Source organism: Acanthisitta chloris, unplaced genomic scaffold (assembly GCF_000695815.1).
Source record: "Acanthisitta chloris isolate BGI_N310 unplaced genomic scaffold, ASM69581v1 scaffold1361, whole genome shotgun sequence".
In the NCBI taxonomy this organism is placed as follows: domain Eukaryota; kingdom Metazoa; phylum Chordata; class Aves; order Passeriformes; family Acanthisittidae; genus Acanthisitta; species Acanthisitta chloris.
The window spans coordinates 7,647-13,112 of NW_008654148.1; the positions used below are offsets into that span (position 1 = coordinate 7,647).

At 46.0% G+C, this 5,466-nt stretch overlaps 1 protein-coding gene across 1 annotated transcript in view; it reads right to left on the reverse strand.

Moving 5' to 3' along the window:
• ARIH1 (ariadne RBR E3 ubiquitin protein ligase 1) overlaps window positions 1-5,466 on the reverse strand; it is a 28,636-nt gene that overhangs the window by 5,682 nt on the left and 17,488 nt on the right. The window contains exon 9 of the mRNA XM_009083357.1: window positions 472-478. Within this exon, the coding sequence (XP_009081605.1) occupies window positions 472-478 (7 nt within the window). The remainder of the gene's footprint in view (window positions 1-471; window positions 479-5,466) is intronic.

Below are 5,466 nucleotides of genomic sequence, written 5' to 3' on the forward strand. Positions count from 1 at the left end.
TAGCAGGAAAAGCACAGAACCCACAACAGCCTGGGGAAGTGGGAAAGGTTCCCATGGCAGCAAGAGAGAGAGCACATCCAGTGAAATACAATATTTAATTCTTCCCTTTGAACACTGAGATCCTCTTCTGTGTCAAGCCTTAAAATACTTCCAAACCCAGAGCAGCTAGATAGCAAAAAACTTAAGGAATAACACACTTTATCTATGCTGCTCTCATAGTGGGACACTGGATGGATCCCTTTGTGATCTTCCCCAAAATCCCAGCAGCAGTGGAGGTCTGTAACAGCCCAGGGGAAGGTGTCTGGCTTTCCTCACCACCAAGTGTATGGTGCACTCCAGCACTCAGACCGAGCTGATAGCACACTGTTACCAATCTGAGACACCTGCAGCTGGAAAATGCCATCCAAAAAGGAGCTGAAAACATGTAGCAAGAATCTAACATGCTTCAAAGAACCTGCTGTCAGCTAAAAAGACACTTCTCCTCCTGAGGTGTTTCTGTGTTTCCCATCAGGTCCCTTTTTTCCCCTTCATGTGATGCCTCACTGAAGACTTTTCCACAAAAGCTCACATGGGGTTTCCCTTTCAGATGTGAGGCCTTTGCCAAATGTGAGGATCTCAAAGAAGTACCTGGGAAATGGTGGTGGTGGGGAGGTTATAACACCAATATCATGGTCTTGATGACCTTAGAAATTAACAAATTGAGAAAGCAGCAGGTACAGAGGGAAAACCTCCAAAAATAAAAAAGGCTAGACCTCAGCACACAGCTGCACCAGCCTTCATGAAGCTTTTGCAGGAGCCAGTTTGTATCTACAAGGCCGTAACAAGTATATCCAAAACAGGCAATCCACACTCCTCTAAAATCAGCTGCAGCTTTTGGATCAGACACATGTGAAATTCCCTCCCCAGTCTGGAACATGTATTTGCTAACCAGATCAACCAATTCCTACCCTGGAATTCACACAAACTCTCCACTTTCTCACAGGGAATGCCATCCTTTCCAAGCCTTTATGCTCCTGTTAAGCAAAGCCCAAGGAAGACAGGTGATTCAGTAAGCTGTACAGAAGCACAAAGATGTGTGAAAGTGCAGAAGTTGCACATTATTAACAATGAAGGAAAAGCCATGAGAAGAACATGAAAAAATGCTGAACTCCAGCAGAAAAATAACTGCAGTAACAATACTCAAGCCACCAAGGCAACAAGTGGGAGAGATTTACAGATTAAGGAGGATAGGGAAGGAAGATCTTCCTGAGAATTATGGCTATGCAGCAACACAATAGCCAGCAAATCAAGTTACTAAACCTGCAGATTATTCTGCACGTTATCAGTCATGCCACAATGCAGAAATGACCTCATTAACATTGTTCCACTCCAAACAATTCTGTGCAGTGCTTGGAAACAAAAGCCCAGGCAAACCTGGCAAAAGAGAACAATCCTGATTCTCTTGTAAAAGGCTGTGTGGACATAAACCACCATAAACCTCAGCAGCTGTTTTATGGACAGGAGGCTCAATAGAAACATGTCTTATTTCAGGGCAGGTGAAACAGCTTAGTCCTCTCCAGAACTCCTGATGTGCATCAGCCTCCAGCCACGCTCACAGCGGCACCTGCACCTATTACCCATCCTCAGACACCACAGGGAGTTCTCAATGCATTTCAACAAAACCCAAAAATGCTGAACTTAATCATGGCTAGCACAAATAGTACACCATGACACCACCTAGAGTCATGGAGCTAAGCTTTTCAAAATGTATCTTAAAGCCCAGCTCCTCTGAGAGGAAGAGGTGGCACTTGGACACCTTTTGAAAGACGCTGCTCACAGCTCTGGCACAGTGAGACATGGAGAAGCAGTTGGTGCTGGTGCCCAGGGAGGATCAAGAGTGCTGCCAGAACTTCCACACGTTAGAACAAACGTGGGATTTCCAGCAAGTACGGAGGGAGTGTGTGTTCAGACACTAGAAAGTGACCTGAAAAGAGAGAGAACTGGGTTCATGCCATTTTATCTGGCTTAGGGGAGAAAATGGTCAATAGTTTTTTGGGGAGGAAGCAAATCTGGCTGGTTTACACAACAGCCATTCAAGCCCTGTCTAGCCCAGAAGATAACGAGATGGGGATGTGCCAGGAGCCAGAAGCAGCAGGGCTGGAACATTTTTAGTACAACTTTCATTAACATCAATTTAACTTCAACAATAAAAACCAGTGCCTTGGGTGAAGACAGGCACGGTTAACTGTCTTTGTTCTCCTTCCTTCAGTATTCCAAGAGGCAGGAAGATTACCATCACTGACACTCAGGTATGAAACAGGTTTCCTCTCTTTTTAGGCTACTTGCAGACAGTCTTGATACACCTGAAAAAGCCCAAAACCAATGCACAAATCCAAGTTTTCTGTACTTTTTACTCCTTCAAATGTCCACTTAACAAAAGCAATGGATCTCTGTTGTTTCTTTATTCCCAAACACCTGAAACCTGCCTAGTTTAACTCAGGAAAGAAATTACTGAAGAACCAAGTCTGTCCAACAAACTGAAAAAGAAATAAATGTGCAAATCCTTGGACTATTCAACCCTGTTCCTCACGAAGACTGAGGATTACAGGCTTGATAAAGAACTTGTATTGCCTTATCTCAACTTTAAATTAATTTCGTTAAGCTGAACTCAAGTGAAAGTAGCTTATTTTAAGAAAAAAAGCCATCTATTCCAGCACACTCTGCTGCAAGGGCTGTGCCTTTTGTAGAAGGAATTTAGGTCTCCTAAGTGCAAGTAAATGAATGCAAGAGAATAAAAAAATTATATCGGAAACCACAGAACTTGGTGCTTGAACCTCCTCATTTTCCATTCAGACCACTCTACATAATTCATCAAAAAATGCATCACATCATTCCAGTTTGGGAACAGAACCCAATTCAGCTGGGTTTCACTTTTCTATTCTCTCACACAACAATTGCCTAATTTTCCTTTCCAATTCTGTCTCCCAGGACAGGCTGGAACAAATGTATCTCACATTCTCCCGTTGCAAAGGATTATCCAGATTTCAAGCCCACATTCCAGCAGGATTGGTATTTTTCTCTCACACCTTCATCTTGGTAAGACTGGAAGTTTTCTTCCCTGAATGGAGACCACATGGGACAGGACTGCAGCTCAGCATCATGCCTGGATGGCTCCAGAACGCACTTTCCAAAAGCTACAAACAGCATCAGAGCCCATAGTCACAACTGAATATCTTAGAGAGTTCTTCCCACTGAAAATGGGGATTTTTGCATCTGATGGTACCTGATTCCCTTCTAGGTTCTTCAAAACGAAGAAATTCAACACAGAATTCGGGCTCTGACTTGCAGCCACTGAAGCAAGCAGCTGTGCAGGCACAAGATGTGCCTTGCCAAATACCACTGCCCTGTTTTCCTGCTAGGAATAGTACAGAGAGTACTCCAACTGTGCAATTCCCATCCCAGTCTATCGCTGAGCCTCACGCTACAGCAGGAAAGGGTTTTCCTTGGTTCCAGGAGGAACTGTGCTGCTGTCAGACAGGCACTTGGGTTTCTCCATGCCTTTGGCCAAGGTGATGGCTGGCAGCCCCATGGCTCTGGGACAATCCGGCTCTCCAGAGGGCATAAAGCTTTGATGGCACATGTCCCACCACCCAGCAGTGAGAGATTCCCACCTTCCCCATCCTGCTGCCCATGAGAAGGCAGAGATCAGCACAAGGAGTAGGTTGCTCTTCCTGCCAACTTTCCCTTCAACTGAATCCAGCATCAGTTCAGATAGAGAAGAATGCCATATTGTCCTTCAGTTAATTTGATGGATACGGATACCATAAGACTCCAGGACAGTTGGCTTGCTCAAATGTCTGGTGTAATTACTGTGATGGTAATTTTTCTCCCTGCTGCAGCCTGGGCTCCAAAGTATTTCCCTGTAGGAGTGTCTCTGAAGGTATTAGAGGAAGTAGCTTAGACAGTGATATTCAAGGACATCAGCTCTGCTGTTGCTCACACCAGACTACAGGGACTGGAGGAGAAGGTGGGCGATAACAGATGCCATCCTCTGGACAGGGGTTTTCCTCCCACAAAATCTTATTCCAGTAAGAGAAACCTTAATATGTGATCACAAGAAAACCCAGCACAGAGAGCTCAGTCCTGACCTTCAGCAGCACATGCTGAGACATGGGCAGGTACAAGACAGGGAGCCCCAAGGCCATGACCAAGATCACCCCCTTGAAGGGCAGCAGCAGCTCCTCATCTGGCTCCTGAGGGATTTGACATGCAAAATAGGGTTCCAATGTACCAAATATTTGATACCCAAGGGTAGAAGTGCTTACACTCAGCCTTTTCCAAGCTATTGGCTCCTCTTCCTCAGGTTTAAATGGAGCAGTATCTGAAGAGCAAGCAAACTTTGAACAAACCTGGTTCAGTTCTTGAGCCATGGCTGAACACACCCACCTCAGACAACACCAAATTCGCTTTACTGAGCAACAAGCAGGCTCCAAGCAGGGACCACACAGGCCTCAGCCCACGGCACAGAACACAGCAGCTGACACTGCCCAATTCCAGCCCGATTTTAACTGCACGATGGGCGTTTCTCTCTCACCAGAATGCAACATTCCAGTTCAATGAAAACCAGGCAGCCAGCCCCAGAAAGAAGCTGTGGCTGCTGCAAACAATACCATTAACCAGTTACACAACAGAGCTAAGAAAACAAAGCAGCCATTTCCTCACTCCCTCTCCACCTTCCTTCACCCTCCAGCTCCGCAGCCAGGAGCCCCAGGTCTGCTCCTCACCCCCCTCATGGCATCTGCTGCTTTTGTTTCCTTGCCACCATGACAACCTTTGTTTTAATTCCTCCCAAACTGATCAAATGCTGAAGTTTCAGGCAAAGTTGGGCTAACTAGAATGAAGACATTTACATAATAAAATCTCCAACAGCTGTTCTGCCAGTCTGGATCTGGAATGCTGCCCGGCGGAAATGAACAACTTCTCCGGAGGCCAACCCCAGGGACTTAAAGGCAGATGTAAATGATCCCAGCCAAACTGAGCAACGAGTGGTGGTAACATGTTCCACACATGGAGTGAGGCACAGATTTGCTTAGAGAAGCCACTGGTGCCAGACAGGAGCCCAAAGACTTAAATCTTGAGCTTGCTTTGGGTCTCCAGTTAACCCTTTCTTCCGAGACCTGCTGTTCACAGAGAAGGGCTGGTGGGAGATGTGGTGGTTGGAGGATGTTTGGGGCACAGCAACCATGAAATTATAGAGTTTTCAATACTCAGGGATGCAAGAAGGGCCATCAATAAAATTCCTTCCCTGGTCTTCTGAAGAGCAGACTGTGGCCTGCTCAAAAGTTTGGTTCAAAGTGTACCCTGGGAAACAGCCCTGGGAAAACAAGGGTCATATGGACATACTTCAAGAAGGAAGTATTGAAGGTGCAGGAGCAGCTGTCCCGGTGTGCCAGAAGAGGAGGCTCAGGGGAGACCTCATCACCCTCT